At 40.7% G+C, this 15,003-nt stretch overlaps 1 protein-coding gene across 2 annotated transcripts in view; it reads left to right on the forward strand.

Annotated features, from left to right (window-relative positions):
* The window catches only part of LOC129764624 (uncharacterized), a 71,946-nt gene that overhangs the window by 48,538 nt on the left and 8,405 nt on the right, over window positions 1–15,003 (forward strand). For both annotated transcript variants that reach the window (XM_055763887.1, XM_055763888.1), the window contains exons 2-5: window positions 7,863–9,514; window positions 12,186–12,433; window positions 12,494–12,688; window positions 12,748–13,117. In XM_055763887.1, coding sequence (XP_055619862.1) covers window positions 7,863–9,514; window positions 12,186–12,433; window positions 12,494–12,688; window positions 12,748–13,117 — 2,465 coding nt within the window. The remainder of the gene's footprint in view (window positions 1–7,862; window positions 9,515–12,185; window positions 12,434–12,493; window positions 12,689–12,747; window positions 13,118–15,003) is intronic.

Here is a 15,003-nt window from a genome sequence, read left to right on the forward strand (position 1 = left end):
CGATGATGTCACTTACACCCCTTTCATTTTGAGTTCCTCAATTTGAAATCTGGAATCTGAAAGTTTTGTGCATAGAAAGGAATTTGAAACGAAAAACTGGAACTGCAAATTAAGTCTGGAATCTGGAATCCAACAGAGAACCTGCATTCGGAACCTAGAAACTAAAATCGAAATCTATTACGTAATAATCAACTTTGGCTATGTAACACGTTGAGCCTCGCGTCGGTCCCTAGGAACAATAAATACCTGTGAGAGTGGAGACCTATACTGATATTGTGCGCAGGTGTATACAAATGTATTGGGGATTTGGAGTTCTCATTTCAAATGTAGAGCTTGGAACAATATATGGAATCCAGATTTGAATTCTGAGCCTTAATCGAATCGAAATTCAAATCCCATATAAGTCATTCAATGCCATATTACCCAAAAACAGTTGATTGCGACCGACCTTCTTCCATTTTTTAAAGTCTTCTGCCGGCTATCCAAAATTACCATTTTCAATCCTGATCCAAGTTCTAGATTTAGAATGATTCATAAATTCAGGTTACAAATTCAAATTTTATGATGATTTGCATACCAATCGAATAGAAAATTCTTTAGGATTTGTTTGATATGCTATAGATTACGATTCCCTAATACTTGAACGGTTTAAATAAATTAAAATCTGAAGCCATCCCATTTTCCCATACATTTTTTCTGTCCATTTGTGGGCTTACCTACCCGTACCGTCAATAACGAGCAACCAATGCATTTCTGCCCGTTTTCTTCATATTTGGTATAAATAAGCCGTCCGCGATTTGAAATCAAAGTCTCAATCCAGCTAGCAAGTAGACAACATCCATTCAAAATACACAGCTTGGATGTAAAAAATGGTAGATATTTCACAACAAGACTGCAATGTTGTTCGGTGCAACCAGCGCATCGATTTTCATGTCGCTGCATCTCCATGTGCTGCATGTGATACACGAATCAAATGCAGCGTTCATTCTATGGACAATGAAAGACGAAAGAGGAAACATTGCAATTTAAGCACCGTCATTTATCGATAGAACACAGATGAAGAAAACTATACGTTCTTCAGTTCTGTTCAGTTTGAACCATCAAATAGCTGAAAATGTCAAGCATCATCTAAATGAAAATCTCACATTCTGGTTGGTCGAATGGAATGAGCTTTTTGTGCTCTGCTGTGAAAAGAGATTCAGAATGGAATGGAATTTAAAGATAAGGAGACAAATCAAGAACAGTTGGATTTGGCATCACCGTCATGATTATTTCATCATTACCCTCGTGGTTCGTGTTACAAGCTACAGGATACAATAATCCAAGCAAGTGACGTGCTAATATTCATATAAGGGGCTGTCCACATACCACGTGGACAACTTTAGGGTGGGTAGGGGGTACGAAAATGTCCACGTTTGACCACGGTGAGGGGGGTGGGAGTTCAGATAATGTCCACGTGGACATGTTAAACAAAAGTTTTTTAAAAACACATTCAGATCTGTTTTCAAAAATGAATGAAATCTGTTCTGCAGTTTTAAGAATGTTTAAACATTTCGCCTATTTTGAGTGCTCCATATTTATCCATTAAACGGTTATTTCGAATATTTTTCCATATCAGCGAACTTCTCCGCTCAAATATGTATTCTAAATGAAACTCACATAAACGGTGAGCGATCAAGTTTCCATTGGAAGTAGAGGAGCATTGTTTTCAACTTCTAAGCTACGTCATTTGAGCATAAACCAAACTCTAGGACCTAGTGTTCTAGGCCCAAGTCTACGGAGAGTAAATTTGACATGGCGACCTGCTGATACATTTTTATCTGCAGAGTATATGTGGGGTGTTGATAACATGATGAAATGACCGGAATATTTGGAGGATTATCTAAATAATTTGGGAAGGACTTAGGGAAACGAGTGCTATCCAAATCTCTATAACTGCACTTGTGCAATAGAAGAACCAGATTCAGTCCACCTTTTTCTGAGTACCCTCGTTCCCGAATATTTCCCGAATTTAACGACGTTATCTTTAATACAGCTGAGTTAAGCATGCTCAGCACCGGAGAGCGGTTTTTTTGCGGATCACTTTGTCCTACCGAACGAAAGATTGGGATGTTACAAGTGAGTTTTCCGTTAATTAATACATGTTATTACAACATCCGTGTTTTTTTCTCAAGAGGCTTTGAATCCGGGATTAGATTACATATTTTGCACCACAGCCAAGAGGAAACTGCTATCAATTAGATCAATGGCATAGTGGAAATCACAAGCGATAAGCTTTCCTATATTTGAAATTGAACTTGACAATTCCACGTTTTATGGAATTAACCGCATCGAAAATATTTTTGCTTCAAATTGGAGCATTTTAGGCATCCAAAATATTGTTTTATTTGTTCTAATTTTCGCTTCATTATCTGAATTTGTGTCTCGCTGTCAAAGTTCAGTAAAGAAGTATGCCGAAATCCATTGGTTGTTTCTTCATTGGAATGCTTTCGACACATTTTCCTTAATAGTATCTTGATTAGCTTAATTCAAACCAACATTCAATTGTGCTAAATCATTTCAGAAGTCTTCAGAAAAACTATGTTCGATAGACACTTGTTTCTCGGAGATTTTCTGCAGGCGAATGATTCTATTGCCAAATAAGTTTCGTTGGATGTTATTTCATGCGTCATTTGATTATAGTTTATTGATTCAGCTGTGATTTTACGATTACAAAAAAAGTTTTTGCTAGATTGTGCAGTTCTACTGCCGTACCGTTTTAACCATTAGAAACGCAGATATTCATTTGTCGTTGGTTTTCTGAGTAATATTTTGGGCATAATACCAGTTATCATATTGGAATCATTACATAAATGATTAAATAGATTTCCATGCACATCAGAACAAATGGGATGAAGAATGAATTTTTGTTTTAGTAAACTTCAACCCGCCATTTCATACAGTTGCCATAACCGAATTTTTCCTGCAGCCAACGATTTCACATATTTTCAAACTCTAAGATATATTGGTAGGAAAAGGTGCAATCAATCAAAGAATAGAAAACAACCGCAACTACTAAGCCTATTCGCAGTTTTTTTCTTTTCAAAAAAGGATTTAGGATTATGATCCGAATAAAACGATTTCAATGTTGCAGACTCCGGAAGTGAAGCAGTTTGCGTTGCAGCGAAAGAAAGATGCGCTGCCTGAGTCACGAATTGTCTAGTGTAATTGTGCCTCGCGAGCACTCCGAGAGAAAGCTGGATATTCAATGCAGTATGGTCGCTAGGAATTTGTTATCAAAACAAATTTTCAATGCGAAAAAAAACCAAAACAAAGGACATCTTTTTTTTTCTTCAATTGTTTTTTCTTGTTTTTTTATCATTATAAAAACACAAAAAATAAAGACTGATTTAAAATTGATCACAATGCAATTATTTCTTTTTTCCCAATTAAAACATATGGAAGAATGTCCACGTGGACAACATGGGAGGGGTATAGTCAATGTCCACGCTTGTCCACGGAGGGGGAGGGGGGGGGTCTAAAATGGTGCTTTTTCTGTCCACGTGGTATGTGGACAGCCCCTAACCTATTTTGCTCTCTTAGAATCGTTACATGCAGCACGAAAAACGAAAGAAAGTTTTTCACCATATCAATATTTCATCTTGCATGGTGTGTTCGAAGCTCTCCAACATTGTATTGAATCGCACTTATTTATTGTCGAGATATTTTACAATTGCGTGCGAACCGTGATGCAATTTGTCCTTGGAGATACATAGTAATCAAAATGGATATCACTCGATAAATCAAACCCCCTATCAAAACCAGCTCAGGTTGTTGTGCTCTCGGTAACGATGCGATTGCACACATTGCAGAGTTGCAGTGTGAGAAAAATGAGATACGTTCATTTTTCTGGGATTAGATCTCGGTGGAAAATGATAGTAATTGGCTTCATGCACCGCTGGAGACACTCCGCTGTTGGTGTTGTTGGTGTTACTGATGCTGTTGTTGTTGCGACAACACCTTTGTAACATCTTACAGCGAGGAGAGGCGGGTTAAACATAGTTAATAGATGTGCAGCAGCCTTTAATTAGGGGCTAGACGTGGAAACCTTTCGCTTTCATTTTATCTGCTTGGTCTGGTTTTTTTTCTCCTCATAAAACAATTATACAATTATAATTGTTCGAATTTAATTTGAACCGTTTCACTGTCTGACACGTCAGACACAATTTCTGTGTGTGTGTTTATGTTCGAAATGTGTAAAACGGGCGCCATAATTCGATTGCGAACACGATGATGTGTTCGCACAATCATGCCACCTGTTCCAAAACATTGACAGTTCATTCGGTGGCATTAGTTCGGCGATTTCGCAAAACTGCGTACGTCGAAACGGTGGAGAAAACTTGACGAAAGCAAACCCCCGAGGCTTACGGCAGAAACACAAAAAATAAACCGACCAAACAAAAAAAAAAGAAAAAGACTGGCTATTGAACCGTTAGAGAATTGAAATAATGACAGTCCATTACCTGCCCCACGCAACCGCACCTCGCCGCTCTCGTAAGTGGGACTCTCGAAATTGGAAATATCACCTGGTTTCGTGGTGACGGCGACGGTTATTTTTGGCGATTTATTACCACAGCACCATAATTTCCAGCAGCCAGCAGCACGTGCGTAGCCAAAGACATGGATATTGTTGTTTCTGTTACGTTACTGCTGCCGCTGGCAAACTGTAAGTGGGAAATGTAATTATACTTTTGAAATCCATGCTACGTTCGAAACATGTGTGAAATGCAATCAAATGCAAAATTGGCCGTTGATTTCCAGCGGTTCAGGAAATGTTCAGTCGATTTCCATGGAATATCGCAAGACTTTGCAAAACATTTTTGGATACGTCGATATATACCGTTCTTCCTTAAAATATATCCCATATAATCATGTTCAAATTTTATTTTCCTCAGATTGTTTGCGTGCTTGTCGTTATCAGATCAAGATGAACGCTAATCACTTCAATTCGATGAAAAAAACCTTGAGTTTTGCTTTGAAAATTTCGATGGATATCATACCTTTCTTGAAGAATCCCTTAGAAATTAATTAAACCCTGAAAATCAGCAACATCACTAATATATTTTTCGAACATCCTATCCCGTATTTCCCTTGCATACCAATAATATAAAAAAAAAATAAAAACACATGAGTGGATGTAACAGCTAGAGTAACTACACCTCCACACACCGTCTACGAAGAATGTGGGTGTGCTCGATCTGTCTGCACCATACAATGAACGGGAGGCAACGTCTTTATTCTCTTATGTTATTTTATTATATTAACATTGTACACGCTCAGTGAACAAGTCAGCACGAGGAGCTGTGAGGCAGCACCTTCAACTAACTAATATCAGTATCGGTCAGGACTGGTATGTTTCTCTGTTTACTACCGTGCCGCCAACGCCGCCATCACCCCCGCCACCACTAAGTTATAATCGTCGATGCTTATCTGATATTGTAAACCGATTTGACCTAGTAAACCCGAACTCAGTAGGGCATTTCTGCTGGTACATACACTCAAAGGGGCATAAATTTTCTATTTCCTGCTTCGCCGCTCCGCGTAGCCTTCTCACTTCTCACCCACTTCAACGCGCGGATCAGATAAAACGGGGGGGTTCGTTTTTTTTATTTTATTCTGCTCATTTAGCCCAATAAATTCCTGATTGCGTGTGTAATTCTGTGCTATGAATTATACAAGAATTTTTGCTCTGGCGTTTCATTATTGATTCTTCATTCCGAGAGCAAAACAACAAACTTAAAATGAAGTAGAAATGTCTGTGCCAAGAGACACGGACGGAAACTTGACGTATGACTTTGAGGAAAATTGCTTTTGAATGGAATTTCGGTAGTTTTCTACGGAAATTTACGGATTTCTGGTAAATTTAACTCATTCAATACTCTAAATGCTGACCTTAGAAAAACCGTTTGTTATTTGAACTGAACTGAAATTCAATCGGATTATAAGAGCCGTAGTGGTACAAAGAATCCGGAACCATGAATTATTAATACCTGTTGAAGAGAAAATTAGATAGATATTCCAACACGAAAAACTGGACATTCTCTGGATTTCTTGTATCCGATGTTCATGTACATAAAATCACAATATAACCTTAATATAACCATCCCTTCAGAAATATGAATCAATCGGTTGTCTTTTCTCTCGTTTACCGTTTATGAATGATGAATGAATTTGCTGAATAGGATAAGAAGCCATCATATTACAGTGCATTCTTAAAATTAAGGGGGTGGTACACTATAAACATCATAACAAGTATGTAATTTTCGCGATTTTTTTTTCAACGAGAAAATAAATTACTATGATTAATCTGATATCACAGTTTTATTAGATATATATTACTTAACAAGCAAAGAATATATCGATGTCAATTGGACTGTCCCCTGAATAGCCGCAGCCGGTTTGTTGAGTCCTTGCAGCCAAAACTTTGTAAACTAATGCGTGTTCTACAAATTTTTGTAGTGGACCGATTTCAACCAATGATTTGTTTACGTAATCTTGGACAGTTTTGATGGCTGTGTTAGGGAACACATGTCGGTGGGGACAAAGGTTCCCCCAACTTGCATGTATTTGGAATGCCAATTTTCCCAGACACCTTGGTTTTGATGGCTGTGTTGGGGAAACCATAAATCGGACCAATCAAAACGGGCAGTTAGGGTGTTTAGATAGCGCTGGACATTTTACAGTTGTTCGATCGGTAATCTCAGAGAAGATAACATTTTTCTTCATTGTGATAGATACGTAGAAATATTTCCTATAAATTGATGCAAACATCTTTCCGATCTATTACGAAATGTTCGACTTATAAGCATTCGAAATCTTAATTTTTTTCTTGCATGTTCTGTGTATAGATTTTCATTTTAGCCTAATCTATATATACAAAAATGGATTTCTGTCTGTCTATCTGTCTAATTCATATGGACTCGGAAACTACTGAACCGATCGACATGAAAATTAATATGTAGGGGTTTTTGGGGCCGGGGAAGGTTTTCATGATAGTTTGAGAGCCCTCCCTCTCTAAGGGCGGGCTCCCATACAAATGAAACACAAACTTCTGCATAACTCGAGAACTAATCAATGTGGAGGTTTTAGAATGCAATAAATGTTTCTATGGTGGTTCTACACTCCTCCCCTCTCTTAGGGTGGGCTGTCACACAAATGAAAAATAAATTTCTGCATAACTCGAAAACTAATCAAGCAAATAAAGCCAAATTTGGCATGTGAAGATTTTAGGGGGCACGAAATGTTTCTATGGTGAATAGACACTCCTTCCCCCTCTCTAAGGGGAGAAAAGAGGAGGGGTCTGTCTTTATTCTATCAAGTTTTTTCTGTATCAAACATTTATTCCATGTTACGGAGAAACATGTTATTTGCAAGTGGTTGAAATATCTTGAACGAGAATTGTGTCTGAAAATAATCTGATATTATAATGATGAGTTTTGGTAGAAGTACTAGGAATTTTATAGGAATAGGTAAATTCAACGGGGTCTATTAGAAGATCAATCGATGAACAGTTCTGCGATTGGACTCATGAACTTGCGTTTAGTAAGAAGACGTGAATGTTTGAAGGTATTGATAACAAAAAACAAATTTTGGGCGGGACGAAGTTTGCCGGGTCAGCTAGTGGTATATAATATAACATACATAGCAATAACGATTTTGTGTAATATGCATTCGAAATTCGTTAATTTTTCATAGAGTGAGCCTCTATGTAGAAATCAAAGACGTAGTCCTACGTCAAAATTCACTTACAACTAATTAGAACCGAACCTAAATAATAGACTAATATATTTCTCTAAATAATAATTATTATTTCTCGCTTGCAGGTCTCAAGAAATTCCTCTCGCAGTACCCGGCCCTGTTCGAGATCAACGGGGACTTCGTGCACATCAACAGCTACACATCAAGCAATGTGGACGACTCGTCGATCTCGGGTAAGCGGGACTACATCCAGGAGGCGAAGGACTACTTCAAACACAAGCTGCTGCAGTACGGCAAGGGTACCGAGGTGCCCATCCGCAGTTTGCTGGGCCATCGCAGCCAGGCATCGCCCCAGGTGCGACACATCTCCGGCCAGCACATTCGGGAGTTCACAGAGTTTCTGGTGAAACATCCGGACACCTTCCAGGTCGTGGACGGAGAGAATGTGGTGCTCGTGGGGTGTGAGAACGAGGAAGATGTGCCCCTCTCGGAGCGACTGCATCTGCCCAATTCTTCCATCGATACACAGGCCACCCAGCAGCTGCTGGACTCGTTTGCTCAAGTGATAGAGATTAAGGGTCCCATCATCGTCGATCAGCTCTTCCACATGGTAACTTCGAACTTCCCCCAGGAGCAGTGGTTCAACATGTTCAAGAATCCGAGCGACTTGAAGACTTTCCTGAAACTTTTCTCCGACTGTTTCCACATCCAATCCAATCTAGTCACGCTATTGCAGAAGCCAAAGCTGTCCGATTCGCACATCCGACAGGCACAGGAAAAGCTCAATCTCTCCAATAGCACCTTCAACACGGGTGGTACTATTACAGCGAGCAGCGGAAGTGCCGTAGGCAGTGCCAATGGAAGCAATAACACGAGTCGGACGGCCTCACCGAAAAATATGATCGGTGATTTTAAACTGAACGAGCCGGTCTCGGTCGGTATCGGACCGAATAACCCAAACAATGCGTTGAACAGTATCAAAAGTGAACCCACCAGTGGTTTCGATAGTTTGCTCATCAACAGTGAGTTTAGGATGGAAAATCTGTGTCCCAAGAACTGCCCCTCGTCGTCCACATTGGCGTACTCAAAACAATCGCAACAGCAGCAGCAGCAACAGACGGCGACCATGAGGCACGAATCAAACCAACCTTCCGCCGAAAAGGCCAATCTCATCAACAATAACCCGGCTGTGAATCCGAAAAATCAAACCCTAAAGCAACGCATCAATAGTTTGGTCATCAAAACTCTCGCCGAGAACCTCGAAAAAGATAAGCAATCAATGTCTGCCATTCAGCAAACACATCACAGCGTGGGTGTCGGCTCCGGGGGCTGCCCGCCGAATAATAATCCCCCGCCACATCCGGTTTCGCCTACGCCCACGAGTCCGGTCCACTCGAACAACTATTTCATAGGGGACACGTGGAAAATTAAGGTCCTCCAGAACACCCGAGTGATCTCGACCGTGAAAGAATCCCTCTTCGTGAACAATGCCATCCTGAAGGCGTCCTCGTACGATGACCAGGCGGTGGTATCCTTCGACTGCGAGGGTATCAACCTCGGGGTCCGCGGCCAGATCACAATGATCCAGCTGGGGACGACACGGGGAGAGGCATTCATCTTCGACGTCGCCACCTGCCCGGACATGGTTCCCCATGGTGGCATCAAAGAGGTGCTAGAGTCCGAGAAGGTGATCAAGGTGATACACGATTGCCGGAACGATTCGGTTAATCTGTACAACCAGTTCCAGATCATGCTGCGGAATGTGTTCGATACTCAGGTGGGTTTGATTAGCGTGAAATCAGTCATAAACGTCAGTAGGGTTTCCAAAAGGGTTTATTATTATTATTATATACAGAATTTTGGCACTTCTTTGCACCTACCCCGGACTTCTTGGAAGCTGAAGGGGGATAAGGCTCTATGGCAACATTTTTTTTCTTTATAATAAAGTGTCCGCACCAAGGACCAACATTTTCGTAAAATAAACACGAAAATTAACTCCTCTCACAGTCGCTCCGCTTCAAGCAGGATTACTTTCATAAACGTCCTCCTCTCTTTTGCTACTGAGTCACAACGAACACATCGCCGCGAAACATGACTAGTTCATCAGTTATTCTCGCTCTCGATGCTCGTAATTTATTTCTAGTTAAAACAAATGCTTATATCTGCCTATTCATCGAACCTGACTTCACTCTACCACTTCTACTCCACCCCGACATGTATCTCGTCGATTTCACTATGCTGTGAAGTTAACAGTGATGGTGAAGAATGAAATGAACATGAACCATCGTAGAACAGATAGCAACGAAGACACCCGGATGACTTTTGATTCATGTTCACACAGAAACTTAAGGAAGAATCGAAAAAACACATTTCCAATTGAATGCAAAGGTCGATGCCTACACAGTCCCTTGGCGATCCTCAGTTTAATATGACTTTGTTGAGCCCTGGTCCGTACATTCGTCGTTTTTCTTTTGTGCTGATTCAAGAACCGTCGCTCTATGTTGCATGTTCCAAGAATCGCAGCTTTTTGCAGAACATTAAGGTACTCTGATACTTGCAGCTCCTCCTAAGACAGCGTGCGAAAGCATGGAATTATTCCGGTTGCAGAGATCAATACTGAGTATGCTACATTTTTTATGTTCTTCTGCCAAGTCTCATGGTCATCTTGGCAGCAAACGTAGATTGTAGCATAACGGAATTGCAATGTCTATTATCAGTATTGTTCAGAATCGTTGTCTTGCGCCTAGAAGTATATCCTAAGGTGAGGCCGTTTCGTCACTAATTTGGTTAGAGGAGCGGTATACGAAAACAGTAAGGAAGAAAGCAGAAGGGGAATTATTTGCTTGTAGCGTGAAAGAGACAGACTGATCACGAGCGAGCTTCGGCACTAGCGTATTGTGATGACTTCGTCCCCATTACATTGACCTCAGAATAAATTTCGAAAAACGAAAACGAGAGAATAAATTTCTAATAGAAATGTGAGGCATTTATACACATGATGTTTTACCCGCGCCACAATATTTCTAGCCTACTACACTTTTTCTAAGTGGTTGTTTCTGTTTCAGTTGTTTACTGCTGCGGTTTATTCCGGTCACGGTTTCAAAGGATTATAAAATGCGCCTCTCATTTGAGCTAACCTTTAATCAATCACCAGATGATTATTTGGCACGTATTCAGACTTTTTCTGGATTATAACACTTACAAATATTGTAAACACACCATTTGTATCAAATTTACATAGCTAAACCATGTAATTAACGCATTTCGATTACCACAATTCTGATCATGAGTTGTCCTATTCACTAATGTTGTTTTGTCCACATGATTTGCATGGCAACCGCTTGGTGTGCTGTAGTTTGTTTATTGTGTCCTTCGCGCATAGCAGAAATAAAGTTTCTCTGTGTTGAGTCTGTTGATTGTGTGGGGTGAGCACTTTTAAAATGCCCAAGAAAAGGCAACATTCTGAAGAAAGCCTAAATTGTGAATGGATCAATATGATGACAGTGAACTCAAGTAATGAGAAATGCAACATCTACTTGAAAATTCTATTTTTTCATTCAAAAATGGTGATTTCCAAAACCGGACAAACCATGATCATTTTTTGGACAAACTATGATCAGAGGTGGACAAACCATGATCATAATTTCTCTTTGAGGATAATCATTAAAAAACATAAAAATTTGAATAATTGATTATATGTGATTTTCATGGAGAAATATCGATTTGCTTTACTAGTTGCGTGAAAATCTCCTAAATCGGACAAACCAAGATCGTTCACCCTATATAAGAAGTTTTTCTTCTGTAGCATTTTGATTTTTTCCGAAGTGTTTGTTGCACTGATAATGAATGAGTTCTTTATTTTGCCGATGACGGTATTTCAATGACGTTTAGCTTGCTGTATGAAGATTTTCAATATAACACAGAAATAAACATCCCTATCTCTATCTCGGTTTTGTTGTATGTAATTCTGTAATAACGAAATTTAACAAATAACACTAATCATAATAAATCATTTTGAGCCGAAAATAAAATAGAGCCTAATCGAATTTCACTTACAAACATGCACTTTGTCAAAGTGACAAATGGCGAATGAGAAGATATGCAGGTCGGACTCGATTATATATAATCGCAATTTCACTTTCAACGTTAATTTTCGAATCCAATACATAATCGAATCACAAAAAAGCTATTTTTTCTATTAATGTTTGACATTCATACATTAATGAAAAAATTGTTTTCTTGAGATTCGATTATGTATAGGATTTGAAAATAATTGTTGAAAAAAATAGTCGACTATATATAATCGAGTCCGACCTGTAATACAAATTTACGAGAATGTTTTCCATTAATAAATCCAATAAACTTTATCCGTCAATCAGACGGTCGCATAACAGATCACTCGTTTCGAACCGCTACTAATTATCGCACTTATTATAATCCCTCCGCAGTCCGCGCACGCGGTGCTCCAGTTCCAAGACCAAGGCAAGCAGGTGTACAAGGTGAAGAACGTATCGCTCAATACGCTGTGCGAGATGTACAACGCCACCATCAACCCGATGAAGGATCAGCTCAAGAATGTGTACCGCCGGGATCAGAAATACTGGGCGCGACGGCCGCTCACCCGCGACATGCTTCTGTACGCGGCCGGCGATGTGCTGATATTAATTAACGAACAGCTCTACCTCAATATGGCAACGTGAGTATTGGAACTGGTTTTATTAACGAACAGGATTAATTCATTCATTCGACTTCACAGATCGATCAAACCGGAATTCCGTGAGCTCCTAGCGGAGCTGTGCACTGAGCAGATTTTGATGCTAATCCGCCCAGTGGATGTGAAGATGCGTAAGAAGCAGCGTAAGGTGCGTTCAGAGATCCAGGACCTGAAGGTGAAGCTGAAGGGCGCCAGTAAAAATGTGGTGCTGAGCAATCGTGAGATACGATTACTGAGGTAAGTCTCCATCCGTCCGCAGTATTCGAAGCACAGCATCCCAACAACCTTTCCCACAGATACATGGACCTAACGGAGGAGGAGAAGGAGAAGCTACGCGTCTCCTACAAGGTGGCGAAAAAGTTGGACAAACTGGAGAACTTCGACCGGGACCGTGGGGATCCGAGTGATTCAGAGGACGAGTGTGACGTAGCCGAGCAGGACTACCAGAGCCTGGACAGTGTTCCATCGGACAATTCCCTACCGGGCACGGGATGCGGCAGTGGGGGACCGGGAACATTCTCTCCGAAAAGTTCCGAACCGCCCAGTCTGACGGAATCGATGCAACTCATGGACGAGATTCTTTCAAACACCACAATGGATCGGATGGCAAAGATAGATAAGCTCGAGGCAATCCTATCCGCGGCGACACTGCTGCCCAATGACCAGGTGAGTAGTTTTTTGTTTTGTTTTACACATTCACGTTTGGAGAACTGGATCGGATTGGCTACACCCTCCTAGATTGATTTTTTTTTCTTGCGTCTCCCACATGCTTAGTTTCTTCTTTTTTTGGGCATTGCAATAATGGTGGTGGTGTAGTGCTTCGCTTTGCACATTGTGCTTTATGAAGGGTGGAAGGAAGAGGGATCATCTCATCTCAAAATCATTTTGTAGAGCTTAGTTCTAGAGTATACCGCAAGATGACTTCAGCAACGATCGATCGATGATTTGAGTTCAACCTGGCCGAGCAAACTCAAATCTGCAATCTCGTGAAGACGAATGATAGACGGTCTCGTTTGTAATAAACACACCGTATATATTCTGTCAAATATACTATATGGGCTGAAAAGTCCTGGGATTTTAATGAAACAATCGTTTTTTGGGCAAAGCTGTATTTATTCCTCAACATAGTTTCGAGAGAAATACACTTGGTATAACGAGTTTCCAACAAATCGATTCTTTTTCTGTAGTACGAAACGTCTTCGAAATATGCCTCAGTGTCACTCTGCAGACTGCCTATTAGACTCAGGAGTGTGGTAATAGATCCACGTTTCATCCATTGTCACAAAACGTCGAAACAGGTCCAATCGAATTAATTTCAACAACGTTAAACCGACTGTTGAATCATCATCGTGGTTTAGAAGTAGGGGAACTGGGGGCAAAATGAACACCCTAAGCAATTTTAGGCTTTTTTCTTCGAAAAACTAACAAAACATTGCGGAAATCGCATAAATTTAACGTTCTAGTCTTATTTTTATTGCATGCATAACGCAAAGTTTGAATAAAGACTCGCTTCTTTGACGGCTTTCGTCCTTTTTTGATGGACTTGATAGTTTTTGTTGCCTCAGCAGAAGCCAGGTTTTGACGGTAGACGTCGCCGGTAATCTCCACAGCTTTTTCCGACTTCCGCTTTCGCTTCGTTGCTCTGGGCACTGACATCTTCGGCAAAGGTAAAATTTCCGTCGGTGTAATATTGAACGATGAGTTCGGAGAAATTTCAGAAACTGGGCCAACTTGAACGCTAGCAGGATCGGGTCCATCCGTTTGAACCTCATCAGTACAATATTGGTTTCCTGAGTGAGTAACTGAAACATTGGTAGAAACCTGAAGAGGTACTTGCTGCACAGTGGAGTCATCAACTACCATTGGAATTGGCATCACAGTGGCTTCTAGTTGATCAGTTACTTCAGATGGAGCGAAGTCATCGTTGCTGAAGACATGTCTGTTATATGGCCAAATGCCACATTTACGAAAGCCGCTCATTGCCACACTACCAGAAGCTGCTTTGAGAAACGCGGTACCCATCAGCTCAGAGACGTCGTAAAGTTCAATAGTCCTTGCAGGGATTTGACGCATGAAATTCTCAGAAGCAGCTGCGTAGTAACTTTTGAAAGGCCTCATGAACGCCACGTCCAAGGGCTGAATTTTGTTACTACAATGTGGTGGCAATACAAGAACAGTGACAAAATTTGCACGAGCTCTTTCGGCAAATGCCAGATTTTTCGTATGGGAGCTGTGTCCATCAATGATTAGGAGTGCAGGGTTTTCCTTGGTGGGATTCACGTTCTCCAGGAAATGGTCGAACCAATCGAGGAAGACTTCACTGGTCATATAACCGGAAGGGTTACAATTGAACTTTGTCCCATTCGGTGCTCCTCTCTTAAGCGCATCGTGCATGCGCACACGGGGGAAAATCATGTACCGTGGCACATGCTGTCCGGTTGCGGACATACACATAACAACCGTCGTCAGTACGCCCCTCTCAGCCGATGTTAAGGAACCTACTTGCTTCTTTCCCTTTTTAGCAGCAATTTTTAGCTTTTTCGGAGGAACCT

This window comes from Toxorhynchites rutilus, chromosome 2 (genome assembly GCF_029784135.1).
Source record: "Toxorhynchites rutilus septentrionalis strain SRP chromosome 2, ASM2978413v1, whole genome shotgun sequence".
NCBI classification, from domain to species: Eukaryota; Metazoa; Arthropoda; class Insecta; order Diptera; family Culicidae; genus Toxorhynchites; species Toxorhynchites rutilus.